Source organism: Anopheles marshallii, chromosome 2, assembly GCF_943734725.1.
Source record: "Anopheles marshallii chromosome 2, idAnoMarsDA_429_01, whole genome shotgun sequence".
Classification (NCBI taxonomy): domain Eukaryota; kingdom Metazoa; phylum Arthropoda; class Insecta; order Diptera; family Culicidae; genus Anopheles; species Anopheles marshallii.
The window spans coordinates 20,067,362-20,094,472 of record NC_071326.1 but is presented as its reverse complement, the minus strand read 5'-3'; the positions used below and the strand labels follow the sequence as shown (position 1 = coordinate 20,094,472).

General features: G+C 44.1%; 6 protein-coding genes and 1 pseudogene across 6 annotated transcripts; 6 read left to right on the top strand and 1 right to left on the bottom strand.

Moving 5' to 3' along the window:
• The first annotated feature begins 16,376 nt into the window (after positions 1-16,376).
• LOC128719144 (ecdysteroid-regulated 16 kDa protein) lies at positions 16,377-17,084 on the top strand. The gene is made up of 3 exons (XM_053812766.1): positions 16,377-16,473; positions 16,592-16,708; positions 16,798-17,084. Exons 1-3 carry the CDS (start codon positions 16,377-16,379, stop codon positions 17,082-17,084), a joined length of 501 nt encoding a protein of 166 aa, XP_053668741.1.
• A 463-nt stretch (positions 17,085-17,547) lies between these two features.
• LOC128708135 (uncharacterized) lies at positions 17,548-18,143 on the top strand. Its single transcript, XM_053803096.1, has 2 exons — positions 17,548-17,733; positions 17,805-18,143. Exons 1-2 carry the CDS (start codon positions 17,548-17,550, stop codon positions 18,141-18,143), a joined length of 525 nt encoding a protein of 174 aa, XP_053659071.1.
• A 1,594-nt stretch (positions 18,144-19,737) lies between these two features.
• LOC128716641 (uncharacterized) lies at positions 19,738-20,371 on the top strand. Its single transcript, XM_053811352.1, has 2 exons — positions 19,738-19,959; positions 20,027-20,371. The coding sequence occupies exons 1-2, from the start codon at positions 19,738-19,740 to the stop codon at positions 20,369-20,371; spliced, it is 567 nt and encodes a 188-aa protein (XP_053667327.1).
• A 521-nt stretch (positions 20,372-20,892) lies between these two features.
• On the top strand, positions 20,893-21,540 carry LOC128708427 (uncharacterized). The gene is made up of 2 exons (XM_053803404.1): positions 20,893-21,120; positions 21,196-21,540. Exons 1-2 carry the CDS (start codon positions 20,893-20,895, stop codon positions 21,538-21,540), a joined length of 573 nt encoding a protein of 190 aa, XP_053659379.1.
• Positions 21,541-22,623: 1,083 nt separating this feature from the next.
• Positions 22,624-23,275, top strand: LOC128707816 (uncharacterized). The gene is made up of 2 exons (XM_053802774.1): positions 22,624-22,848; positions 22,931-23,275. The coding sequence occupies exons 1-2, from the start codon at positions 22,624-22,626 to the stop codon at positions 23,273-23,275; spliced, it is 570 nt and encodes a 189-aa protein (XP_053658749.1).
• A 706-nt stretch (positions 23,276-23,981) lies between these two features.
• Positions 23,982-25,072, bottom strand: LOC128716625 (uncharacterized; annotated as a pseudogene).
• Positions 25,073-25,108: 36 nt separating this feature from the next.
• Positions 25,109-26,898, top strand: LOC128708629 (NPC intracellular cholesterol transporter 2). Its single transcript, XM_053803608.1, has 4 exons — positions 25,109-25,256; positions 26,088-26,195; positions 26,525-26,694; positions 26,815-26,898. Exons 1-4 carry the CDS (start codon positions 25,109-25,111, stop codon positions 26,896-26,898), a joined length of 510 nt encoding a protein of 169 aa, XP_053659583.1.
• The last annotated feature ends 213 nt before the right edge of the window (positions 26,899-27,111 follow it).

Here is a 27,111-nt window from a genome sequence, read left to right as displayed (position 1 = left end):
GTGCACTAAAAACTATGCTGAACGATTTGCACAAAAATAACGCCAGCTAACGAGCCGGGTCAGTGCAATATTGCTGTACGAAGCGATGAAAATTATTACACAAACATGTAAGCAAATAAAATGTTCAAACAATTGCATTTGCTTGACGCAAGAAAAGAATTATGAAACAAGCAATCGCACACCATGAGCACGTCGGCCGACCTGTTTAATGCTCGTACCCCCGTTCTATCGCTCCCAGCGCTGGCAGCAAAATAATCAACTAGTGCAATGGAGGCTCACGTTCGTGTCAATCGCTTTCGCTGTCTCCATTATCATCAGCAGCAGGTTGTGCAGTTCATTAGAATGCAGCATAATACAGACAGCGCGCAAACGAACTGTGGCTCCCCCCTCAAAGCTCACCAAAAGCCCAGGACGTTCGAGGGCGTAACGGTGCCGTTGTATGTTTCAATATTCGTTGCACTCGCTTCAACGCAGCAGAACCATTCGCCCGAACGTCCCCCCGGTGACGTCATCCTTTTTTATGGATTTTGTTCCACTTTTTTTTTTTGTTTGCTTTAATCTGGCCCATCTGCACACACTGCAACCCGCGCCCGGAAGTGGAATGCATCGTGGAACGCCACTCCAGCAAACCGGCAAGTGAATAACTGTGTCATCGTGCGCGCGTTTGGGAGCAGGAAGTAGCAGGACAGTGCAACACTAAAATTAATCTAAAGAAAGATGATGGACGGGAGGAAGGTTTTGCCGAAAGGCAGGGAAAAATTCCAGAAATCCTTGCCAATTTCCTTGCCGTATTCTCCCATTCAATGCCTCACGAGAAATTTGCAGCGAGGAAAGCCAGGCGGCAGATCAATACCGTGGTCCGTTGGTTACATAAGACAACTACCCCAAAGGTGGCAACTCTTTTCCGCCCTATCTAATTTCCACAGCAGCGGAAATACGACCAAATTTTTGCTACCAGTGTACGGAGTGAGCGATACTATCACGACACCGACCAGTGTCTAACTGGTAAATTTAAAACCGGGTGGAGGTGATGGACAAAAAAACCCCCCGAACACTAAAAGAAGGAACGACAACGTAACGATAAGTGATGGTTGTTGCTTGTGCTTTTTTTTTTGTATGCTTTCCTTGCCTCCTTAGCAGTAAAAAATAGCTCCGGGTTTGCTGCTTCCAACAAACTCGATGTCTACCAAATCAAATGACATGACCATCCAAACTAACAGATGTCAAACAACACCGAAAATTATTCTTATCGATATTATCATTTACACATTATCTGCACACCCCACATACCGCGGGCACAACGCCATCATTACCCCCTTTCGGTGGAGCTTCCGGAGTGGAACCCGTGAGTGCTTGTTTCAAACCACTTTTCTGATCATTAGAGCGTTCCACGTTCACACCTCCCCTTGAAAGGCGAGATCTCCTCTGTAAAGGCAGAGAAGGAACGCTATTGCTAAACAACAGTTCCAAACCGATCAATCATAAGACACGCTGGAAGATTTGAACGCCTCCCGGGCGAAACCCCCCGTTTTGGCGCTAAATTAATGCACACTAGCAACAACGTCCTGCAGCTATTCCGCTGCTTGAGATAGACGTTCTGATAAGTTGTAATGTTTATCGCAAAATCTACTGAGCTACATCTATCACGGACGATGACTAATCGCCCCAACAGTTTGAAGTTGCCTGTATGGGGGAAATTTTTAAGCAAAGAGAGCCACATAAAATTATAAACCAACGTTATCTCGCTGGTAGATCACACATCGCATTTATGTCAACATTGACGAACAAATGTTTTCCCCGGAATTCCTTCGAATTGCATTTTTTGTTTGTTTTGCTATCAGTCGATGGAATTGATCGTAAAATATAGTGGGTGCACAAGTAAGTTTCTAGCGCATAATCTTCCCAATTTTTTAAAGAATCCCTTTTTTGTGAATATTTGAAACATAAATTTTAATCAATGCCTGCCAGCAACTAAAATTTTTTCCCTACTTGCTGTTAAGTTATGAATTCCCGACAAATTCTTGACATCTTGAGTTTAAAAACGAACAAAGTCTACTGAGGACTTTTATTCTCCAAATAGTTATTCACAGTAGCAGCAATATGGAGCCGAAAATGCTTACTCGTGTCTAGACTCATTACTACTAGGGACGGCCAGGAGGCATGATGGTAGCGGTGCCGGTCTTCACACGACCGTACCGGACCAATATCCAATCCGGACCAAACCCCCGTGCGCAGGACTGATTATCCAGCTACAGGGTAAATAAAGTCACAGAAAGCCAGAAATGGCAGGCCTATATACCTCTAGAGGTTGATGTGCCGATCAAGAAGAAGTCTAGACTCATGTTCTGTCCAGTTTTTCTTTAAACTACATTTCTCGCTCGGAAATAGTTCGTAAAAAAATGTCATTTTTGGAATTCAACCATAAGTTGACTATAGCTTTCCGTAATTATATAACAAAAGCTAGTGCAAAACTGAGCTTGTTCGCTGGGTTTGGCCTATGTTTGGAGTTAGCCATAAAACCTGCAACATCATTTCCTGAAGCAAACAGACCTTAGACGAGATTTTCTTCACAAAAAAGAATATAATTGCGGCGTCGTTTCACTAATTAATATAATTATCGAACTACACAAATATTCTAAAATACTGCCGAAATTAAAACAAACCTCATAAAATACGACCGAAACCGAAAGGATGACAACTGACAGATTGCTCTCCATATTGTTCCGAGCAAAATTCTCCCGTACGTTTGAACGTTTCCCCTTTATGATTGCGACTGAAAATATCCCCGGATGAATTGCGTAAGTCTCCCAAACGGTCGAAATGCTCCCTTATATGATTCGAATCCCTGTATGACACATGAGATCTGACATTTCCCCTGCACAAGATGGAGCTGTCTACTATCGTAAAAGACTACAAACTTACTGGTAAACCCAACATCTCACCGGAACCAACCCGCATTGGACCACATTCGACCGGTGCTCACTTTATCTCCGCCAAAAGGGTGGTTAGATTAAAGGGATGGTGCTATTGGCCGGCATTTCGTCATTTGTCATACGCCATTGGAATGATTCTTTCTTTTTTGCACAATTAACCAGCATAACCTTCAAGAAGGTATCGGAAAGCGTCCACAAGCAACGTCACACGAAGTACATGCCGACGGACGGGGATTGCACAACGAAATATCATATTTCCCGGCACGAAAATGCCATCTCCATCGAGCGGAAGATACCTGCGATCAGATCCGGGGCGTAACGCATGGACGCAGGGGGACGGTGGGGGCACTCGTTCTTGGAACGAGCGGCAACTTCCCAATGACCCAATCACCGGCACAACCGAACATCAACATCACGATCATCACGCGACTGAAGCGCGTCACATCGTGGTCGGTGTTTTGGCACCGGTTGTGGAAAAACTCTATCCAACCGTGTCGCGTACGATCCGTTACGGGCGTGCCGTTGGGGCTAGAGAGAAAACAACGTTCAATTTCTTGCGCTTTGTAGCAAAAAAAAAAAGGAATCATCCAACTAGCGTATATGCCACATCCGACGGAATGGGACACGTGAAGAAGGTGTGGGATTAGAATTAGTAAATATTAATTCTATGATTGACATTTTATATTAATCATTAAACGAACCCGCTTCACCAGAACCGAGTGCTCGAAACAATTCTGACCATTCGGTGGACACTGTTTTTTTTTTTTGTTCTTCTATTTTATTTTCATCCGTCCCTCATGTGTGTCAAATGGCAAACCGGTACGTTATTTATAGTTAAAAAAAGATCTTCGTAACTGTGGCAGCAGCATCTTTCATCTAGAAGAAATCCACGGTTTTTGCAGCTGGCGCATAGATACAAAAACTGTGGCGTGCGAAGTAAAAATGAAATCCACGCTACCCACTTGCGGGGATGCGTTTTGCAGCATTGCAAGTTATTATGACACATGTGTTGATGACGACGATCTCGCCCTCTCCCTCTCTTTCGCTTTTAGATCATGAATCAAAATCGCAACTCGCAGGACCCCGACTATCTGACTCGGACGTCATCAACACCAGCTCGTCATGTTGTTTACATTGTTACCTTGGTCAAATGTAAACGAAATCGGCAAAAAAGGAGAAGTTCTCTAAGCGAAAAGTGAAATACTAAACAATCGACGTCGTCGCCAGCAATGGAGCAATCGGGCAACGTCACGAGCGCGATCGGTTCGTCTCGATCACACAGCTCTCGGCTTGATTGTCAATCATTTGATACATCATTGAACAGACGGGCGAATTGGTTTTAATATTTATTTGCTCGTCGTTATACCATGCCGCCAGTTTTCTTCTTCTTCTTCTTCTCCGCGATCACCAAAACGTCCTTCACGAGTGGAACTTTGACTTATTACTTTCCCGTTCCCTCTGTGCCATCGTTCTCTATCACAAACGCTTCACTGCTCGGCAGTTGGTTGTGTGATGGTTGCCGGGAGTTTCTACTTCCTTTCGTTAATGTTTGCCGTACCATCACTGGTAAATCTTCGTACATTTATACTATCTGTCCAGTTGGCATTTTGTGACGGTCAGCAAACGCTTGGTAACACCCCAATAAGGCTCTAAGATAGGCCTATGGTACAGCCGTTATAGCTACAAATGTGTGATAAATGTAAACACCTGCATTCAGGTAAATAATATCCAGCGAATGTGTTTGAAGACCGTGTGACTTTTGAAGAGGCGACACGTCAATATTGCCCATTGCGAAATCGCAACCACCACCAGAGATTCAAACTTTTTCTTATGTTATTAAATATTATTACAGAAACCATTCGTGTAGGCATCACTCATTCTACGTTGCGTTGTACCAAAAGAAATGTGTCTGATATTTTCTTCCTCTCGCAACGACTTCTTTTTGCTTCACCAAACATGATTTCGCTCTGTTTCAAGTGCCCAGGTGCTAAGAGGGCTAATATTTGTTGCGCTAAATTGCAAAGTACTGTCCGCAATAGAAAATTGCAAACAACGCTACAACTATCATGCATGGGGGGGGCAAACAATCAGACACTTCATGAAACTGTGACAGTTCTTGAAAACCCCCGAACAAATGGATTTTCCATGTCAAACAGCTCAGGTGGCAGGTGACATTTTATTACTAGAAACAAAAGTTTTAACTGTAATAGGAGCGAATACCCGTTATTGTCCAGAATGCCCCCGGGGGCAAAATTTCAATACTAGTATAATATATTTATTTGGCCATCTTCAGAACACGAGATGTCTGAAACATAAAAAATCATTTTTCTCATAGCACTGCATCAAATGTTGTGCAAAAATATATTTTTTTGTGTTGTATTTAATCATTTTAGTACAAATTTAATCAATAGAAAATCATTTAAATTGCACATTATTGCAATTTTGGATCTTTAGTTTCGTTTCGATACCATTCATTGTTTTCTCCTTACTTGAAACACTATAAAACACAACTTAAACAACGTAAATTAAGACATAAAATGTTCCTAGCACTAAAGGTACTCTTAAAAAATCATCTTATAACAGCTCAGTTAACGCTGGAATACCCCAAGAGGCACACGTAACATTTATTTTTGCAACACTTTTTAATGCAATACTTGAAGAACATCCCAAAACATTTCAGTTTATACACATGTACAATTGTTGCTTTCATTCTGCTCTCTGCGAGCAGCGGTAGCCCATGCAATTGCTACTGGCGCCATCTGTTGGTCGGTGCTCCAAGCGCACACTACGCACACGTAGCGCACCACCTGACAGCTCAAAACACAAGAAACGCACGTACAGAGCAAATCTAATCGATGCTGCACGAGTGTATGTGTGTGTTAATGAAAATGAGGGTAGCTTTGTAGGAAGCGTGCGTGGAGGGGGGGAGGTGGTGGGGGGTTGGTCTGATAGTGGGGTCGATGGAGATGGACAAGCCCGAGTGCTGGACCTTGAGCGTTCTTACCCCTATCACTAGACCCATCCCCCGGATCCAACCAGCTCGCACACAACCGTGCAATCTGCGAGTAAAAGTGACCTAAATAAAATCTATCAAAAAACGTTCGCGCGCACTAAGCCGCCGACCGGGCACACGAATGTACACACACCACCACCAACGGATCGGTGTGTTCTATCGCAAATAAATATAGCGCCACAAGTGCTTGAAACTGCTCGACCAGCCAACATTCCCACCGTTCGCACACTTCCTACGGGGAAACAGAGGAGGGGATGTGAATGGGGGAGGAAGACCACCAGCCGGGTGGCAGTAGGACGTAAGTAATTCGTGTCATGTGCGAAGAGAGCAAGAGTATGCCTTGAGGCTGAAACTTAGAGCAAACAAAACACGTATCGAGAGGGTGTTTCGATATGTCGCGCGGCTGTGACTACACGGCGATACGTGTGCGATTACCGTGAGCTCGCCCATTAGGATCGATCGCATCAAAACGATCGTACTGAACGCTCGGAACAGAGGAGATTGGATGCCCATTAGATGTATGGCGTCCAATAGTTTTGTGCTTGTCATATACGTCAACAAGTGTCCCGTGCGTATCATCGCCGCACGGCATCTTTGTGCCAAAAGAGAACAATTGATCTTGGCTCTTCTCTCCTGATCCTCTGGTCAATCACTTTTATCACGAAATGCAAATTCAGATGAATGACCATTGCAGCACGTCAACAAACCAACAACAACATGAAAAAAAACCCCAACAGAGATAAAACCCCCACAGCAACATACACATTATTACCCGCCACCACAGTCATATCCGTTAATTTCGCCGTGGATGATAATTTTGCATCACAACACGGTACGGTGATATTTGTCTGGTTAAAAAATGGAAACCCTGGCCGGTATTGTGGGGAGGGCGAAGCGTGCTGCTGGAGGTTCCCTCGCCTGCGCAGCAGAGGACACGGGACACGGGACCAACAGTTGCTAGGTGAAAGACCGGTTCTACACACCCCGTTGTACGTGCGGTTCTCCTGCTGCTTCGACAAAAACCACACTCAACAGGTAACCGCCGGGTTTGGCCAACCCCGGCCAGTTACCGATCTTCCCTATCCTCCTCGCATGTCACCGTTTTCTACCCTCACGTATCTGCCCCGCCGGTTGGAACTGGTTTTCTGTTCGTTTACATACACATCAAAACTCTTTCCACGCCGTATTTATTCCCTCCGGATCCCTCTTTGTCCACACCTCCTCCCGACGTGGATTATTTCAATTTTGCACCACTCATTTATATTTGTGTTTCAACCAAACCGGGCACGACGCGATTTACGTTTGCGAACGCTGTCGCCATCACCCTAATACAGTGGTCGGCAAAGTACGGCTCTGTGGTACTTTCACTGTGCCTCATGGCTCATGCTTTAAATCCTAACTCACCTATGAGTTAACTCTTGATTTAAGTGTTGAGTTAAAGATCGCCGCGAAGAGTAATGTGTCATGTGTGAGTTAACTCAGGACTAAGGAACTCTGTGAAGTGTCAAATAAAATTTATTAAATCGCAAAAGAATGATAAATACTCTGCATGAAGCTTTGCATTAAATCACTCTCTTCTCCTTCCTCTTTATCGGCACAACAATCTAAAGAGGTCAAGAGACCTGCCATTTCTGACGATCTTTGGCATTATTTACCGGTTAGCCGGACATCTTCACATGTAATGTTAAATGAACTCTAAAGTTTTGTCACACAATGCGGAAATTTACGTACCTAAAATTGCTATATTGGATCTTTTAAACTCATTCAAATGTGTATTTTTATGATGTTTGGCTCTGTTGTTCCCAGAAGTTTGCTGACCACTGCCCTAAGAGGATCATCTCGGATCGTCAACCGATTTTTCTTCGTGTCTCCTACATCCAACCACCACATTTTGTGTTAGTGTCTCCTAATTCCTTTTGGGATTTTTTGGGAACCCCCAACAGTGTTGTCCAGATAGGAGTAGGAGAAGATGAAGCTGATCACAAAGATCAGGTTTTTGTACCGTCCATCATTATAACTGTGGAGGGAATTCTTTTCGATCAGCTTTTCTACTGTAACTCCCTCATGTATAAAGGCACGAGCTAAATATTTATGACTTCCAAATGGGTGAAACAAACAACAGTTCAACAGTCCTAACATATTTCACCACTAATCGGTCACGTGCGACACCGCTTCACGTGAATATGCTGGCTGCTTAAGTAGCGATAAAAATTATTCCAATGCTGCAGAGGATAGATTTTAAGTTTTTAAGGCGATCTGCAAAACAAATTCTTGCCTCTATCCAATATCCACATATGACCCTCAGCACACCTTGGGGAAGACACGAAACGGCAACAAGTCAGCCACAAACAGTCTCGATTTCTCGTCAGTTCAATGTCACAACTCGCGGAATTGCATTTCGATTCAACCATGGTCAATGTCAGCCGGTAGGTGACTGATGCATGCGTTGTTGCCTCATCGCAAGAAGTGAAGGGATACACTGCCGTACTTCCACAAAAGGAAGCCACGCAATCAACAGTAATGAAGGAAACAATGCGGAAGAATATAGAAACATACGAATAATAATAATAGTGCTCATTGCCAAAAAAGCCTAATAACAATGTTAAAAATTAAATGCATTCATTTTTTAGTTCACCAAATTTAGTTTATGTCCACCAAACGATAATAAACGTTTTAAAACACGCAATAAGTCAGCGAGATCTTATCTACGTAAAATGACGTCATACCGTCTTGTTCCGGCCAGTTAATCTCCACACAAAATAACTCATGATTTGTTGGTATGTTTGGTGCATCGTGTTCGCTGCAACAAAAACATCACAAACCAAATTGATTATCTCACACTGCATCATGCGCATCGTTACGTCGATCGTCTCGAGCCGGAAGCAGTTCGATCTGGATCACAAGCCCGAGGCGAGCAAGTATCGATCGAACCAGATCGTACTATGCAATCGAGAGAGTGAAACGTTTTTGCAATGGCATCCACAACCCATACGGGGGGAGTTTTGTTTGTAGGAGAGTGCGAACGGGTTGTATGTTTTTGTAAGAATGCGCAGACGCTGCGCCCCATAGTAGCAACAGCAGCAGCAGCAGCAGCAGTACACAATTTCGCGGGTTTCACGATGTGTCGGACACCATCACGAGAGGCGTGTGCGTGCGTTAGTCATGGTGCTCACTGCCATCCGAACCTTCCCCCACGTACAGTGAAGTTCAATTGATGTGGGACACGTGAATTTTAACGACTCTTTTATTGAGTAATACCACGAATAGTGTCGTGTTTATATGCTCGTCGAAGTACGTACAATGCTTTGCTTAAATCGCACGGAACGCTGACTTTAGATCTTTGGAGTATGCAGTGTTTTCAACGAATTCTTTAAATTGGACTGTCTCTTTAAAGTCGAAGCAGCTCATCTAAGCGGACAGATCGTATTGCTAAAAGAAAAAGACGAAAGCGATATTATTTACACAAACATACAATAAGGGCTTTGAGAGATAAAGTTAAGAATGTATTAAACAAATTACAACATATTCTTATTCTTCTTTATCGACGCAACCTCAAGAGGTCTAGTCCTGCAATTTCTGACTTTCTTTGACTTTATTTGCCCGTAAGCCGGATGGTCGGTCTTGCGTACGGACCGGACGGCAAGGGATTTTCCACCGCAGCCACCAATAAAAAAATATATAAGAATAACACAATAACAGAAACCATACAGCCATTAACTCCAACTAACGTTTTAAAATGTTACAACACGCTGTACGTGTACGAGTGTACGAGTTCAATTGTGCATCGGTGTAGACAGGCGATCTAGTTTATTCTGGAAGAATGATTCATATTCATGCTGATAACGCGTGTTAAAAGTGGCGGGCAACAGTAGCATATATGAGGTACCAAATTCTCCAAACATATGACTCAAGCTTCAATTAAGTTTGTCCAGTTAAATCAAACTATCAAACTGTGCGCATAGAGAGACGATTCTGCAATAAAAGTAAATCTGAAAAAATGAGGTTTTTTTTTTGCATAATAATGGGTAACACATGTGTCATCGCGCGTTGAAACCCGCGTGAAACGCTACCATGTGGTTTGGTAAATTATCAGATAACACGTATCAGGTGTTCGGTGTGACACGGTTTTCATACGTGTTGCCCTTCCCATACGTCTGTGTCTTTGGTCTTTCATTCGGTCAAACATCAAAAACCCGGGACTACCTCAATGATATGCCGTACAAGCCGGAGGTGCACGATAAGGAACAAACCCCGGCTAGAACACCGGCACCAAAACCAACGGACCAACGAGCCCTACCACCTGCCGCAACGGTGGGCAGGCAAGATGGCGAAACAAAACAAACCTGCAACACGCGCAGCCCTGTGCTTCTCATAAGCCGCGTACCATCCAATCGTTGGTTCGATTTAGGCACACCAGGTATGCATGCATTAATTGCACCACTGCAAGCAACGAACCACCCTGTACGTGTTTGTTGCAGGGTTGTTTTCGGGGCGGCATAAGAGAAATCATTCATAACGAAGAATATCATCAACGGGCGGGTAAAAGGCAGCTAATTGGTACCGTACCCGTCACAGCTACCATCGCCACCCGACGCCATTCATTAGCGGGTCATCAGACCGCAGGCACTTCTGCACCGTACCAAGACGAACCCAATTCCTACGGGCGTGTCACCTAATACGTCTCTCAATATGTGCGAACGTCATTAAGTTTGATCCCGGATCGGACGGTTCCCTCGTCCCGGTACGCCACTATCGCCACTGACTTGCACGGTGGGTCACACAGCACACCAAGCGACGTTAGACAAATTATGTATTCGTGCTGTAACAGCGCCCCACATACACACGGTCGCACACCGACACAAACACAAACCGTGAGTAGCGCGTGTCGCGCGAACATGGGCGTAGTCTCGGGTGGCCCCAGTGCGATCCGATCGCCTCTAATCGGTCGCAGTGTATTGCCGCGGTAAGCTATTTCTTCTCCACCTTCATCACATTTGGCCGGGTGGATTTTGCATGCTCTTCGCCGACGACATTAAACAACGAGGGATCGGGGCGGGTCGGAAATAATCATCCCATGGCATGCTGCGACGGTTTGCTCGATATAACCCTGCGATGCTGCGCAGAGCGAAAACACATCGCCGATCGTGGGGAACCGTGGCAACCAGTGGTGGCGACCATCCCGCTCTGTTGCTCACATCTCCCCGTTCGCAGTAAGGCCATAGGAAGGTCAACAAGCTCTGAGTTCACAGTTTTCTTCATGCCTCACATCTGCCGTACCATCCCAGCCCAACACGACCCTGTGCTGGTCCATTCGTAACTTTGTTGAACATTTACCATCCGCACGCATATCTTCCTCCGTTTGCTATGCTCATAACATTAAGGCTCTCCGATTGTACATGACAGCAATATTCATATTTGGACGATTTCTAAAAGGATAATTAAAGCAACCACTTACCTCTTCATCCAACGCCCGCGCCATTCTGCTTGACGCCGATTGCTTTAGCGTGTTTCTACGTGCTCTGGCAAACTATGCTATCGAACGGACACCTTGATCCACACCTCGTTCGTTCTCACCTTTTCTGCTGGGGCTTAACCCTTGCCCTGTGCCCTGATGGAATAAAGGATAAGTGGCCCTTTTTTCTTCCCTGAAGACGGACGATGTCCTTCACGCGTTCACGCACTCAGAAAACACCAACCAACACACACACGTATGTTACAAAATAACACACACACACACTCGGGGGGACCGTGCCCCGCCAGCGATGGCACCGACCCAAAGCGTAGGTGAAGATGGAGCACAACACACAATTGCGGGTTGGATTGTTGGGTTGCTCTCCGGTCGGGGTGTTCCCTGTTGAATGTTTTCCTTTTCCCCTTTACGTTACGCACCGGCCAATTTGCTTTCGCTTTCCGATCGCCGTTTAGATTTTCACCTGTTTTCCACACCACCGCAAGAAGACTTAAAAATCTAACAACACGAACGACCAAACTTTACGAAAGAAAGGTGCTGTCATGCCGATCGCAACAACCAAGGTTGCTAGATCGTGTGAAGGTACGATGGTTTGAAAAATGGGTGGACGTCTTTCTATATCAAATTGCAAGTGTTTCTTTGCCTGATTTACACTGATTTTCTAAGCTAACTCTTTGAAAATAGAAAAAAATGTGTCCCATTACGTAAAACAGCAATCAGTTCAAAATGAAATAATTTTAAAACGAAAACAAGAAAACCCAAAACAACTATGCACCTTGCGCGACTGATTCATGAAAAATGACAATATCGAAGAACTCAACTCCATCGCTTATAAACAACCCACGCGAACGTTGCCGAAGCTGGCCGAATCGACCCGAACGTTTTGTTAGGAATTCGAACTCGAATTTCTTCGTCAACGGTTTTCGAACTTACATTTGCTTTTCAATCAATATTGAAATATTGCAACAGCTTGAAATATTGGATGCCAAACTGATGTAAAATGTTACGAACTAGATCTTTCAACGCCATTCAACAGAGTTCAATGGAGCAACTGATGGACATTATAATTTTGTGGAAAACAATCATTTTTGATTTTGTATGGCTGAGACACAAATTATTGTTCTATTAAGCTTCATTCTGGGAATTACGATCGTTGAATAATATCCATTTAGTATGGAAATGTTTGAGCTTACCTATGATAAATGTCCTCATAATAAAACAATGTGTTTATTTTAACAACCTCCGCATACTCTTAACAATCAATCAGTTTAATGAGCATAAAACTTATTAAAAGAATACAATGCTCACTCTTACTACACCTTTGCGGTAACGCCTCTCAGCATTACGTGACTTTGCAAATGACTAGCTAATAACTTTGCTTTTGGCTAACTTGCAAAACGACTGACAAAGTATGTTGAAGGTGAGAAGATTCGTTCTAACTCTGCAGAGATACCATAAACACTGTCTGGGCCGGAGATGCATCGAATCGAACATCATGTCAGTCAATGCACACTCTTCCTCGCTTGTTTCAGTCTATTTCGTGCCGGTCATTACCGGGTGCGAAGGTGTCACGGTCACCGAATTCGATTCGCAATCGAAATCCAATAGCAGGAAATGGAGATCGCACCAAGATAACGCATATTTTCCGCACAAAAACGAAGATGCGCACACTGTCGGCTGTGGCCTATGGGTCGAGCTAGTTTGTTGCGCTACTGATTCTTTTCTCCGTAAAACCTTGCTCACCTTGGGCTGGTCCAACACACGCTAGGGCACACATGACATAGGGAGCGCATAGACGCACACAGCCACCGGATGAGAGTGTGGCCCCGAACAATATACCGAACAAGGAACTCCGTGGTCCGGTTTGCCTCTGCCGTATTGTAGCTCTTCTGGTGGAGGGTGTAACAGGGGCGCAAACATTTGAGCACGCAAGGCTTTCGTACGCTCCGGCGCAAGGGTGGGAGACAACTACTAAGAGTCTAGAGCTTTCCAGCCCGAACTGTGCAGCCTTCAGTAGCCATCGGACAACGCCGTCGAGTGCAAGGTTTTCGTGCGACTTCAGCCGTGTTACGACACTCGTGTAAGTGTAACATTAACAGCCACTGTCTAGAATAAGATGTCTTAAACGATCTCCACGGCGAAAGTGCTTCGTGCGTTACACGTGAATGCAGGTTAAGGTCTGCTGGCAGAGCATATTTTTCTTACGTTTCACGTTTGTTGCACGATGCAATGTGAATGGGGAAGTGCTAATACGTTTTCAAATTCACTGGACGCCCACCGTAGTGATGGGCGTTACATACAAATTAAGTAATACGGTAAAAACGGTATCGCCGGATGAGACGATCGGTACTCTGCTCACGTAGTGCCTCGACTTCCATAGTTTTCTCAGTGCATCCAGATGTTGTTTCTTATCCGACTTTGGTTTGGGCTTTTTTTTTTTTTTTTTTTATTTCAACCACCATCGAGTGATCTCTGGTGAACCTCGTCTATTGATCATGTAGTACTAGCACACAAAGAAGCTCGTGTGACACAGTACTCTGTATTATTATCATCCTTTTGTTACGTGAAGCAGATGTGTTGCATGATCATAAATCACACAACAAGCTGACAGGAAGTGTTGATCTGAGCTTTTGTTTGCCTTCGATTTTGTTTTTTTTTTTTTGTATTTACGTTGCGAAGAGCATGACAATCAGCGAAGCAAAGCATATAGCAACAACGAAAAAGTATGGTTCGGTTGGCTGATTCCATGATTGGGCAGGGGAAAAAAGTTTATCCACATATATGTTGACTTATTAGTGTTTACACCAAAAAGCACCTCAAGATGGTGAGTTCCATATTGCGTCTTGCCGTTGTTTACGTTAAGCTTCGAACAGAACGTTCATCTAGCCACATTCATCCGGGTGTATTTGCCTAATTATGCACATCAGCGACTCTGGTTCGTTGGTCTATGTTTGTAACACAAAATAACAGGCCAACAACCGGTATCACCTTAATATTCCCAAGGATTTCTGAGGCTAAAAATAAGTTCTTCCATCGTGTCAGGGCAGGAATAGGTAGAGGAACTTAATTATTCTACCTTTTCTAACCTAATCTCATCACACGCCACATCTTGTTGGATATGACTGGAAGAAGAATTGAAAATCCTCCCATTGTAAACCACTCAGTATCCCGAATCGGACGATCGATCATCGCACCATGTTGCTCCTGCAGGTTGAATTATGCACCGTACGTTGCACCTTTTTGGCTTGATTGCGTTTCTGTTTGGTGCAAGCTCGCAAACCCTCCGGGGGTCTAAGCAAACCTTGCGGCCGTTTGTTTACGAACCACCGTACACGGTACGCGGTGCGGAAGTCATCCGAGGTGTCTGCCCGAGCAGGAAGAATAATCCAGCATTAACGCATTCCACTCACGTACCGCCGGCGGAACGGAAGAAAACGGAACCAACGGCAACGGCACGCTCAGGGCGACCGATCTTCTTCGCACGCTAAACACACCCTTTGCGATCACTTCCAGGCGGGGGGTTTATTTTGCTCTTCTCTTTCTCCCCCTCCCCCTCGCTCACCCAGTCCACCTGTTGGGCGATTATTATAAATTTAAAACGCGCGTTTAAGACCGCCAGAACGATCATTCGCATGCGAGCATCCTGCCGGTGAGGAGAGTCCTGAATTTCGCGTCCAATCTTCGGAGAGCTTCTCGCCCAAAGTGGTACACTCCACTTTTTATTCTGAACCATACCAACCGTTTCGGGGTCCCGTTTGCCGAGTGTCGTCTCGTGTGTGAAAGTGAAAAGCTTTGAGAGCAAAAAGTTCGGCAAGACTGCGGAAAACGAAACAACTGCATAAAAAGCGTAAGTGCTCAATGTGCGTGCCGTAGCCAACTGATGTCATGATGATGCAGCAGTATTGTGTTCCCTTTGCCGTTTGTGTTTTTTTTTTTCCCCGTTGACGGTTGACGTTGGAGATGTAAAAGTGTTTGGGCCAGTGCTTAGCGTGCTTCTGCCGTCTGTTGTTATGTCACGCATCGTTGGTGCCAAGGACAAAGAGAGGTTGTGAGAGTTCAGCAGAGCTTACAACTTAGGAGTTTGAACATTAACGCGAAGAACGACATGAAAGTAAACGTTGCACATTCAACGTTAAAGGTCGAGATAACTTTATTCGCTGTTTTTTCTTTTATATCTCAACGGATTGCAACAATATTTTCGTATTTAAACAATTCTGTTGTCACACTACTTCTATTGCCACTTTAGCACGCTGAACTTTAGCCGGCAATTGTAGAATAACTTTCGTAATCGTTTCCTGCCGCCACAATCGCGCAAAAGGGCACACACATGCTAACAGTGCACCTTTAGCAGCTCGCGTGAAAGGTTATAAATAATGCATAAATCTGTACTGCGAATACCGCTTGATCAGCGTTTTAATTGCTTCATGCAATTCAATCTTGTGGCGCATCACCATCCGCAACCGATGTGCAACGCGGCTACCGTATATATTCCTTCCCTCCCTACGCATTTTGCGATATGCGATTAGCCGACCTATTCACAGACCAGTTTGACATGGTTTGACCAGTTGTTTTTTTTTTGCGTTTTGTGCGGAAAGTACCCGTATTGATTAGCATGTTTTACTCACCCTGCGAGGTCTGTACGGTTGCGGCATTCAACAAGCTCTAATTATCGATCGACTAGGATGCCCTTTTGTGATGCAAAGTGAATGGAACGCAAGGCGCGCATTATGGTGGGAAATCAAACCACGACCCACGATGGAAGCAGTTTCAAACGAGTGTACAGCCATTTTGCTCCCATAAACTTCTCTACCGTACCAGTGACTAATTAATGCTCATCTTTAATCACTTCCCCTTGATTCATCTTTCCTCCCGGTTAGATCTTATCCCACGATCGGAGTGGCTACTGGGCTCTTTTGTTCCGCGAACCCGCACCAGACAGCTGTTAAAGCGCAGTGTAATCATGAACACCTTCCCTGCCCTGTTCGTTGCTGCCACCTTTGCCGTGGTGTGCTGTCTGAACGGTTCCGTCCAAGCGACCGTCGTCGAATCATGCGGTGGTAAGCGTTTCGTCGCTTGTGCTGCTGTTGCAGTCACTCGCTACTGCGTACGCGCAATGCAAATTGATTGATTTGTTTGTTTTTTTGTTTTAATTACTCTTTCGCTTTTTCTGCACAGACACGCGCAGTCTGGTGCCGATCGAGAACAACATCGTCGATATTAGCAATTGTGACAAGGGACCGTGCAAGTTGAAGCGACGCACGACCGTTAGCATTAACCAAAAGTTCACTCCGAGTAAGTCGTTTGATTCAGCCTGTGTGACCTATTGATCGTAAACTAAACTAATTGATCATAAACTATTTTTTTTCCACCCATTAACACAGCTGAAGACGTTAAGAGCCTTAGTACGACCGTGTTCGCAAAGATCGTGGGACTACCATTGCCGTTCATTGGTGTCGATGGTACCAGCGCCTGCCCGTATCTGTTCGAGGAAGACGGCACAACCAAGGCCGATTGTCCGCTGAAGGCTGGCGTGCCGGTCGTGTACAAGCGCAGCTTCGATGTGCTCGAAATCTACCCCAAAATCCCCAGCATGACCATCCACTGGGAGCTGCAGACGAAGAGTGGCCGTTCGATCACCTGCTTCGAGGTGCCGGCCAAAATTGTGTAAGAAGCCGCCAAACGGGGGCCCCCATCAGTGAATAGCGGTGCTGCGCGATCGGGTTAGCTCGCCGAGTGATACGTTTTAGGTTTACTAGACCTTTTGGGGCTACAATGGTGGGCAGCAAAGAGTGGAGTACATTTTTTTAACATACAAAATCTGTGTGCTACTGTGTGGATATGATGATGATGACTTCATTTCAGCGTGTCTGTGCCGCTGAGCGCATTTCGAGATCAATGATAGAGAGGAAAACGCAAGTCTCTGGTGACACAATTAGTATTATTCAATCTCCAGCAATTATTTGATTAGCGTGCCATAACGATATAAGAGGATTTTTTGGACGGTTTAGACTGTTAGTTTGCATTGTAAGCCGGTCAACGATACTACACAGTTTAACGAGTTCGCTTGTGTTGGAAGCATGTTTCGCACATCGCCGAATACTTTATCAACAATCGGTTGCTATACGCTATGGATGTTGGCACTGGCCGTTATAGAATTGTACACCTCGCCGGTCTATGTAATGTACGAACGGTTCCAGCAGAACAACGGAACCGACATAATCGATGCAGCCAACCTGCGCATACGCAAGTTCAACCGAACGCTGACCGTGTTTGATGGAACGTTCGAATTGCACAAAGATTTGAATAATGACTACGCCGTGAGTAGAAAAAGCAATTGCCAAAACAAAAGCAACATCTCATACAGTGTTTTGTGGATTTCGTATTGCAGTTCACCTTGTACCTTTCGTACAGCACACTGGGTAACAATCAATTCATCCGCTCGCCGTTCCGTGTGCCCGTGCAGAGGGTGTGCACGTTTTTAAACACAACCTATCACGACTATCGGGAGTTTTATCGCAACATGACGAACTTCCCGGACGTTGGTGCATGTCCGATGCCGATGCAGCAGTATTACATCAAGAACAAGGTGTTGGATTCTAGGCTTATTAACAACTACTTCCAGCCAGGCTTATGGAAGCTGGATATTTTACTAGTGACGGTGGTTGATGATGAAATTTTATTTAGCGCCGAATTACTGTTCAAGGTTTCACGCGATGATATCTTTTAATTTACTCGCTCGAAGGTGTGAATTTCTACATTGCAGTAGTTTAAAACATCTAGTTTCTTAAGGTAAGGATGGAAAATAGAATAAAGAATAAATGAGAGATTTACTAAGAATTGTCAAGGAAATCGATCTACTGGCAAGCTATCGCTAAAGCAACAATCGAGTTGATAAATGTTAAGACTTATTGATTAAGTATTCGACATCATACTTTAAATCTGCAATCTTTAGATATTTGACATGCACTAATTTGATTACTTATTCAACGTGTAGTATAACCGCTTAGTAGCCTATGTGGATTGAAGTAACTTTTTTTAAATTCATACTAACAATCACCTATCCTGACACTACTCAGGACATCTTCATTAAAGTTCCCCCTCCACTTCTCTGACGTGTGAAAGACCTAAAAGAACTCTCCAGTTTCTCATGACAAGACAAACACACCAGATCCTGACCTGTCGGTAGTGTCTACTCGTAGTTCCTCTCTAGAGCGAAGTGACAGGTAAATCCATTTCGCTGGTGTATATACTTAGCAACGGGCAACAGACCATCAAAGTATTCCAGCCACCAACAACAAGCCATATGGTGTTGCTCACTGCAGTCTATTGCCTTGCCAGCATACCAAAAAAGCTGCTATGCTCATTGTGCAGTTTGGTGTTGTAAAGAGTTGCTGTTTCGCCATATTCAGCTTTGTTTCTCGTGTGTTTCTCAAATCTAGTTTGCCGTTACTAACAGGTCCTAATGTTTTTCACGTTCTTCCAATTGAGGAGAACTTTTTTTTTATTTTGCTTGGGCTTGTCTTGGTCTACTGAAGGAGTCCTCTAAACCGCTTACGATCGAGCACCTAACCTAGTCGTCTGCCAATCCGCCTCTACCACGCCTCCTCTGTCTATGTGAACGACCTAAAAGGACTTTACGGACTGGGTCGTTCCAATGACGTGACTAGGCCACCGGAGCCTGAAGGGTCTAATCTGCACTACGTCATGTGATACAGTGTCTTTTTCAACTGAACATAACAAATCATCGCTCATTTCTATCACAAATATCATGCGCTCTCAGTTCCATTCACCCTGTACTACCTATCTAGTCGATACAGTTACCGAAGAGATTATCTCCCGTAGTTCAATATACGTACAATCAATCAAAGAGTTAATGTAAAATTAAAGTGTTTAAAAATACTAGATGATAAACAACTGATAAACTGCTGAATTATTAAAAAATATGTATATAATAAATACAATAAATACATACAACAAATCAATGTAAAAATTGTTCATGTAGATTATTTAAGGATTAGACATAAACCTATAAAAAAAATTAGTTAAAAAGCCTCAATTTCTAGATTTGATAATCCTTAATATGCTACCTTAACAGACATGACAGCACTCATCGACGTACAACGCTGAAACGCTTACTTCGTTCCAATGACATCTCAAACGGATCATCGGCAATGATAAAATGCGTGCGTGTATGATGGACGAATTAGATCATGCGTTAGGGCACATCAGATGTAGTGCACTGCAACACGCCAAAAACACTATTTTATGCCGTTCCATTCTTCATTCGGTACAGTTCCTTCAAAGTACATTAAGCAAATATCATGCGCTGGATACTGCTGACAGTGCCCATCGCCGTGACGCTGTTCCTCATCGTACCTGGCGATGGTTTGATACGCGTGATTCTAGACTTTGATCGATGGGAAGTCAACAACGGATCAGAGTTCTTCAACATGGAAAAGTTTCGTGTGCGAAAGTTCAACCGATCGGTCTCGGTAATGAACGGCACTGGGGTCTTGCTGGTAGATCTGGACAATCGTTACACGGTAATGGACAAATCGAAATTTTCCTTCCAAAGTGTATGAGCATTCATGTTTCTCTCTGCTTTCCCAGTACGGAGTACATTTTGCACGCAGCGCCCAGGGTAACAATCAGTTCAATGCGTACCCAATGAAGCTGGCAGCAAAACCGTTCTGTGACTTTATCAATACGTACTATCGTGAGTATCAGCATCTATTCCTGAAATACACCAACCTACCGTTTGTGACGCACGAAGGGTTATGCCCGTTTCCGAACGGGACGTACTGGGTGAAGGATGCATACATTGACTCGTCCGTTATTCCGGTGGTCGTACCGGAAGGACTATGGCGCTGTACTACCGATCTTATCGACACAGTTACCGGAGAGCTTGTCGCCCGTGGTTCGATGTACGTTCGACTAAGTAAAGAGCTGATGTAGAGCTGCATGGGATACTGATTAGTAATACGAGGCGGAATTGTACCAGTTTTATTCAATAAATTGAGGCAACGTGTTGGAAATTAACATATAATACTTAGTAACCTTGACGTTTAAAGAAACCTTCTAGAATCAGACGAATTGTTTGTGTTTATACTTTTAAACAGAGGTCCAACATATTAAACAACTCGTAGCCTTTAGGGCTAAACTGTATAATTACTTAAAGTCGTGCGAACAAATACCCTTGAGTAGGTCCTTGGGTAACGTTCTTATGTAAAATTACCATAGTGATACAAAAGTTTCATGATGTTCATTCGAATTTCTCCTTATAGTTTCATCTACACATCATGAAAACGATGTAGAAATACCAATTACTGTGTGTGATTGACAGTCATTATTACTGTTGATTCATGATACCGTTTTGTGATCGTGCGATCTACAACTTCCGCACTCTTTTACCAGCAATAAAACAACTTTGTGCTTATTTACACATTAACAGTAGTGTTTTGAAAAGCTTCCCTACCATGAGAATCACGCTATATCTAAATGTGCTGGTGTTCGTCCTGATGCTTCTCACCCTGAGGCGCTGTGAGGGCTTGCTGAAGGTAATACTCGACTTTGATCGCTGGGATTTGACCAATGGGACGGACATATTCAGCATGGAAGCGATTCGTGTGCGCAAATACAACCGCACGATGTCCGTCCTGAACGGTACGGCGGCGTTACTGGTCGATCTGGACGATAAGTATGAGGTGCGAACGGTGCCGTGTATTTTTGTTTTATATATTCTGCTCCTGCTCTAACGGAAAACTTTCTTGTACGATCAGTACGGGTTTAGCTTCGCGCGTAGCGCCCAAGGAAACAATCAGTATAATGCGTACCCGATGAAACTAGCATCCAAACCGATGTGCGAGTTTTTAAGAACGTACTACCGGGAGTACCAGCACATGTTTCTCAAGTTCACCAATCTGCCGTTCGTGCCGGATGAAGGACTGTGCCCGTTTCCGAAGGGAAAGTATTGGGTAAAGGATGCGTACGTCGATTCGTCCATTATACCGGTGGTCGTACCGGAAGGGTTTTGGAAGGCCTCACCGGAGTTACGTGTTATAGAAACGGGCGAACTGGTAGCAACGGGATCATTCTTTGTAAAGTTAACAAAGGAATATGTTTGAGACAAAAATAAGCCCGCCACGATTACTGTACTGCGATCTTACGGAACATAATAAATGAAAAACCGTTGTACAAATCTTATCCAAATTTATGCTTTTGTATTATATGTTCATTGTTTCAATAGAGTATCAGTATAAATTTAATTAAAAAATCAAGTAAAAACATTAGAATACAAAAGTCGTCTTTTAAAAAATTTCCATTATATTATATTATGTTATAACTATATTTTACTTATATTATAACTTATATTGATATACTACAATTATTTCCTTATTTTTTATTTATTTCCCAGTCGTTTTTTAATTTCTTTCCTCATTCGCTTAATTTATTGCTCCAACGATCGAAATTTCTTATAAGATATTATTTTTATACAAATAATCTCTCTCTCTCTTCTTGGCGTAACAACCTTCCAAAGGTCATATGCCTGCCATTTCTGTGGCTTACTAGACTTAATGTTACCACGTCGCCGGATATTCAACCCTTGCTACGGGGGATTGGTCCGGATGGGATTTGGGTCCGGTTCGTTCGTGTGAAGACCGGCGCCACTACCATCATGTCACCGGTACGCCCCTCACATACAGAAACAGATAGTATTATTAGCTAACCATACTTATATATAGAAATATTATATACATAAGTATGTATGAAATATATAGAAATATTTTAAAGCTTTTTCTTCTTTATCGGCACAACAACCACAAAACCCTTTCTTTGACTTTATTTCCCCTTTAGCCGGATAGTCAGTCCTGCGTACGGAGGATGGGATTTTAGACCGGTCCTGTTGTGTAAAGACCGGCGCTGCTACCAAGTATGAGTATAAACACTAGCAAACCTGTATTACATGTTTTGCTCTTCTAAATTTTATTTGTAACCTTAACAATAATTGTTGTTTTGTTTAGTTAAAAATATTTCCTTTTACATCACAGGTCATCTCATAAGATCACAACGATAGAGGAACATGGGCAAATCTCGAATAATCTCGAATCGATCTTCACGCTATGTTCGCTTCAAGCACACGTGCCATGTGCAATTAACGATATAAAACAGATGCAATTATTGCCACAACCTATACGCGACATCCAACCATGCGGTCATCTATCGCGCTGTTGGCAACGGTGGCCGTTGCCTTTTTCTTCCTCGACCCGAGCGCAGGACTCATGAAGGTGATCGTGGACTTTGACCGCTGGGAACACATCAACGGATCGGAAATCTTTAACGTGGAAAAGCTACGCGTACGGAAGTTCAATCGTACGCTCTCGGTACTAAACGGCACCGGAGCACTGCTGATTGATCTAACAGACAAATACGAGGTACTGATCTTACATACGGCTGATCCCGCAAACGGGGTTTATATAACTTATTATTAACATAACTTTTACTCCATTTTTTCAGTACGGGCTGAGCTTCGCGCGCAGTGCACAGGGCAACAACCAGTACGATGCGTACCCGATGAAGCTTGCCTCGCGGCCATTTTGTGATTTCATCAAAACGCACTACCATGACTATCAGCATATATTTCTGAACTTCACCAACCTACCGTTTGTGCCGGACGGTGGGTTATGCCCGTTTCCGAAAGGTGAATACTGGGTAAAGGATGCGTACATTGACTCGTCCGTCATACCGATCGTCGTGCCGGAAGGGTTCTGGCGAGCCACGACCGAGCTGCGGATTATCGAGACGCGTGAGATTGTGGCCCGCGGGGAGATGTATGTGAAGCTGACGAAAGAATATGTTTGAGACGTTGTAAGAACGGGTGGCAGTGGAAGCAAATAAACTGTGGAGTTCTGAAATTAACTTCAATTTTTGGCTAAAAGTCCGCATCACAGAGATTTATTCGTGTACATTTCGTAAGATTTTGTCGTAAAATTTAAAATCTGAAGCCAGTTCAATAGAGTTTGTTTAAGTTCAAAGATTTTGGTCATCGCCTCATCAAAGTCAAGGTTCATCTAGTCCATGTCGTATTACCTATTCGACCTGATGAAAAGCATCTCTTCCTAGTACAGCAGCTCTTCAGTGTTGTTCAACAGCAGTTCTGATAACTATATTGCATGGCTACATCTCGATGTACAGCAAGTGTGAGTCATCTTGACATTGATAGATACCCAGGATGTGGAAGATCTGGCAAGTGGTCGGCAATCGGTACATCTAGCTTAGTAGCTTCGAACCAAAGAACACTGCCCCAGTGACATTGCTCCCGAGAATCCTGACATCTCCACTGTCTGAAAGTCTCTGTCTATGCCTGAATTCTCGTATGACTCCCGTTTGGTTTAGGTGTCAGAGCGAATCTTCACTCGTCTACAAAGATACCTTGTCATCACCTGTTTTGGCAGTAGCTTCACTTATCACACCCATCTTTGTATTACAATCACTTTTAATGACAAACCCAACCGTTTCAAATGTACTACAACCTGCAGAAGAAATGTGTTCGCTAGCTAATGTAATTCTATCTCTCCTCTTTCGGTTTAACCGTGGTCATCATAACAATGCCGGAACAGATTTGATCGTCCTTCATCAGCATCATTTCCGCCTTCCAGCGGCCCTCGGACATCATCTCACCGTACGGCTCGGTATCGAGCACATAGTTCTCCACAACATATTCGGCCACCGGCAGTGGACACGTGTCGTAATGGGGAAAATTGCTCACCTTCGCCAGCTCGTCGTAGAAGTACGTTTTATAGATCGTACGCATCCAGTCGCAAAGCGTCTTCTGCAGGTCCATCATTACCTCGAACTCGCTACCCTCCGCAAGATCGGCCCGGGCCATCAGTGCCTTGACCGTGTACGTGTCGTCCAGCTCCTTCAGCTGCTGTATCTGTGCTCCCATGGAAAACTTCATGTCGGAGATTTTCTCGTAGCTGTAGTTGTACTTGAAGTATTCGCCCGTATCCCCAACCCGCTCCAGCTTATCGATGTGTACATCGTAGTTCTACAGCAAGGAACGAGGTGGATTCGCTATTCGTCAGCCAATTTTCCTTCCATCTTGCCCGAAGCACAACGCACTTACCATATTCGCGGTGGCTCCATACCCCAACACTATACACGCAAGTGACAGAGTAACTCTCCAAAACGTCATCCCCGTCAACTTTTTTGCCCGTGGGTCGGATTTGTGTAATGCTCGTTGTGCAGCGCTTTATGTACTCTGCGTTAAGGTGCCGTACCGCGCAGAGTGGCCGGAAGTTTCATGTTTCTCGCGACAGAAAAACAACACATCGCAGTGTGTTTGACTCACGCAAAGTATGTACTTGCTTCCCCATGGAGTGACGGAGGCACCAGCGAAATCGTGGTTCGTAATCGCGTCGGAATACAATCACCGGTAGGAGAATCGATTGTTATCAGTGTGATTCTGCGTGGATCAGAAGCCCACTGTTCGGCGGCGTACAATAGTGGACACTGGAGCACTTGCACTAACCGTTAGTCGTGTCCCGTCAATCGCACGCGTTACAACAAAAACCGGTAGCACTGTATCGTTTTCTTCCCGTCGAGTGTCGTAAATCGGTGCGCAATACGATTTGTTCCCTTTGTTTTCGCAATCATCGTCCGACCAGGGACAGAAACCGTTTTGTTCCAGAAATGAAATGGACTGGATGTATCGTGGCGGTGTACTGCTGTGTGCTTTTTGCAGGCTCGGTCGACGGTGGCATTTTGCGATGGTGGAACGGTTGGTGGAAATTCCACCGTCACCCGTTCGTCGGCTCTAGCCTCATCTTTGAAGACTGCGGTAAGTAAACGGTTCCATTTTGCTAATCCACTCCATCCACTTGTGTGGTTTTGGGACTTTGCTTTGAGCGGAAATTTCGTGTAACACAATTCGTGTCACCTGAAACGATTGATTGATTGCCGCTTTTTAGACCCCCAACTTTGGCTATGATAAGTGACCGAGGGGTAGGTGAAAATGGTTAGTGCACCTTCCCCTTGGTTCGAGTGTTTTTGCGTGGAATTTCTCACTTGTAAATTCCAAGCAATGGTGTGAAGACGCTGTAAGCCTTGTTTGCTGTGGATAATGTTTATATTGGAGTTGCACGTAATGACTGCAATTTCCTACTGAGTGTGTGAACGGAAAGAACTGTGAAGATTTATTTTTAAAACCTTTCGTTTTTTTTCCAAACAGTTGTACAATAACCTTACACAATAACCCTACGAACAATATCGTTATACAATCTTATGATGTTAAATATATATTTGGCTTTGTTAAATGTTCGTTATACAATTTTATTGTCTTGGGACATAACGTCTCAGATGACAAGCTCGTTTGTTTGGCAACTTTGCATCTAGGCACAGCACCTGTGATTGATGGTTTATTAATAGAACTGATAACTGATTTCAAGACGTCTGTTGTTCGCGTCAACGAGGTACAAAGTACGCGTGTTCCTGTCAATATAGAAATTTCACACGTAGTTCGAACATTTACAGTGTTAGATCTTAGAAATTGCATAGCTCTGCTACACATCAGTAAGAAATAGCCACACCATGAAGACACAAAAGCTTCGTTGTATTCACTAAAGTTCATATTCGCTTATTCCTTTCATGTCATATTTTCTTTCGTTCCCAGGCACCAAGTACGATGTCATATCTATTAATCTGTCGAGTTGTGCAACCGCACCGTGTACGATGCATCGTGGCGCAAACGTAACCGTGAAGGCTGAATTCACTTCCAACGGTAAGCGCCACCATGTCCTGCGTTGACTTTCTCTCCCCAAAACAATCAACATACGAACGAACGTACTCGATTGGAGAACAAAGCAACAACCCTTGTACACCGCCGATTGGGTCCAATATCCAGCCGTGTCATCACATCGTATCGACCGTATTACCAAACGTCTGAAGTGGCGCTTCAGCCGTGTGCCTTAAAAAACAAACTAACAATTGCCAACATTGCCGTACAACCGATTTACTATACGAAGCTAAATATTTGCTGAGAGTTGTAAGGTCTTTCTCTATTGATCTCATTACGTCCTTCTTTTCCCGTGCCCCGTTTGTCCCATCAAGGTGCATCGACGGACAGTGTGCTTAGGCATGAAGCGTACTTCATACTGAACAACGTTAAGACGAAAGCCGTTATCACACCCACCACCTGCGAGGGCACCGTCTGTCCGCTCCAGGGCACGCAAGGACTACTGTTCTCAGCGAACATCTACGTCAATGCGGATCTCCCACCGGTAGGTTTCTTCGAGTGGGCATAGCTTACCCACCGAGGATGGCTTAACCCAGAAACAGGCTTATTTGTACCGTATGCACTAATCACTTCCCATCCTGTCTCTGTTCCATTTGTACGGCAGATTAACGGAAAGCTTCGCTGGGAGTTGAAAAATAAATCGGGTGAATTGCTGCTCTGCTATCAGCTACCAGTATGTATCCAGTGAGCTGATGCGCCAACAACCGGAGGGGTTTCTTTCAAATGTAAACCGTTACATTGCATACTCAAACTGTATCAGTGAAATTAAAGAAACTTTAGAGATTGTACATATTGTAGCAATCAATATGCCCGTTATTTGTCATTATTACATAAAAGCTGTTTTCAACTTACTTCATTACTTGTTAGTTTTTGTTAATCACGATGCGCTAACAAAGCATTC

Coding starts and splice junctions, on each gene's coding strand:
- LOC128707816 (XM_053802774.1), top strand. CDS start 22,624: ATGCGGTCATCTATCGCGCTGTTGGCAACGGTGGCCGTTGCCTTTTTC. Junction 22,849..22,930: donor ATCTAACAGACAAATACGAG/GTACTGATCTTA, acceptor CCATTTTTTCAG/TACGGGCTGAGCTTCGCGCG.
- LOC128708427 (XM_053803404.1), top strand. CDS start 20,893: ATGAGAATCACGCTATATCTAAATGTGCTGGTGTTCGTCCTGATGCTT. Junction 21,121..21,195: donor ATCTGGACGATAAGTATGAG/GTGCGAACGGTG, acceptor TTGTACGATCAG/TACGGGTTTAGCTTCGCGCG.
- LOC128708629 (XM_053803608.1), top strand. CDS start 25,109: ATGAAATGGACTGGATGTATCGTGGCGGTGTACTGCTGTGTGCTTTTT. Junction 25,257..26,087: donor CCTCATCTTTGAAGACTGCG/GTAAGTAAACGG, acceptor TTTCGTTCCCAG/GCACCAAGTACGATGTCATA. Junction 26,196..26,524: donor GGCTGAATTCACTTCCAACG/GTAAGCGCCACC, acceptor TGTCCCATCAAG/GTGCATCGACGGACAGTGTG.
- LOC128719144 (XM_053812766.1), top strand. CDS start 16,377: ATGAACACCTTCCCTGCCCTGTTCGTTGCTGCCACCTTTGCCGTGGTG. Junction 16,474..16,591: donor CGTCGTCGAATCATGCGGTG/GTAAGCGTTTCG, acceptor TTTTCTGCACAG/ACACGCGCAGTCTGGTGCCG. Junction 16,709..16,797: donor TAACCAAAAGTTCACTCCGA/GTAAGTCGTTTG, acceptor CCATTAACACAG/CTGAAGACGTTAAGAGCCTT.
- LOC128708135 (XM_053803096.1), top strand. CDS start 17,548: ATGTTGGCACTGGCCGTTATAGAATTGTACACCTCGCCGGTCTATGTA. Junction 17,734..17,804: donor ATTTGAATAATGACTACGCC/GTGAGTAGAAAA, acceptor TTCGTATTGCAG/TTCACCTTGTACCTTTCGTA.
- LOC128716641 (XM_053811352.1), top strand. CDS start 19,738: ATGCGCTGGATACTGCTGACAGTGCCCATCGCCGTGACGCTGTTCCTC. Junction 19,960..20,026: donor ATCTGGACAATCGTTACACG/GTAATGGACAAA, acceptor CTGCTTTCCCAG/TACGGAGTACATTTTGCACG.